Source organism: Opisthorchis viverrini, assembly GCF_000715545.1.
Source record: "Opisthorchis viverrini unplaced genomic scaffold scaffold22008, whole genome shotgun sequence".
NCBI lineage: Eukaryota > Metazoa > Platyhelminthes > Trematoda > Opisthorchiida > Opisthorchiidae > Opisthorchis > Opisthorchis viverrini.
This window is the reverse complement of record NW_008765076.1, coordinates 1-500: the sequence shown is the minus strand read 5'-3', so window position 1 is coordinate 500 and position 500 is coordinate 1. Positions and strand designations below refer to the sequence as shown.

Here is a 500-nt window from a genome sequence, read left to right as displayed (position 1 = left end):
TCTTTCAATGGGAGAAACTGCGTAAAGAACCAAAGCAAGATTTGTACTCACGTATAAAAGTCAAGAGCATCAGTGGGAATTTCTGACGTGTCTGAATAGACCGCACAAGCAGGAAGTCCAATAAAGGCATAACCCTTGGAGACGAGTGAGCCCAAAGCGACGGGTTGGTCTGCCGTCATTAGGAAAATGTCCAATTGTGCTTTCTGTTTTTCACTCAAGGCAAACTGTCCACAAACCTGACGGATGGGAGTGATGGCAAAGCGGAACAATAGCAACAAACCTCGTCGAATGCCCGGAGAATTCGATCTGACGGTCTAGTTTCACCGTTCGCCTTATGTTTCACTAGTGACCACCGGCAACACACTTCATAATAAGGTTGGCACCCATAAGCAATGCCGATAGCCAAGGTCCCAAAGGCTAGAGCTAACTTCTGCGAGTGTCTAGCAAGAAATATAGTGAGTCTGCTCATATCTCGAGTTTATGTGGTAGATTACATAACC

The 500-nt window shown here is 45.8% G+C and overlaps 1 protein-coding gene across 1 annotated transcript; it reads right to left on the bottom strand.

Moving 5' to 3' along the window:
- Nucleotides 1-47: 47 nt before the first annotated feature.
- Nucleotides 48-469, bottom strand: T265_12367 (hypothetical protein; the record flags this gene model as incomplete). The annotated part of the gene is made up of 2 exons (XM_009179868.1): nt 48-236; nt 281-469. 2 exons carry the CDS (start codon nt 467-469, stop codon nt 48-50), a joined length of 378 nt encoding a protein of 125 aa, XP_009178132.1.
- Nucleotides 470-500: the final 31 nt, after the last annotated feature.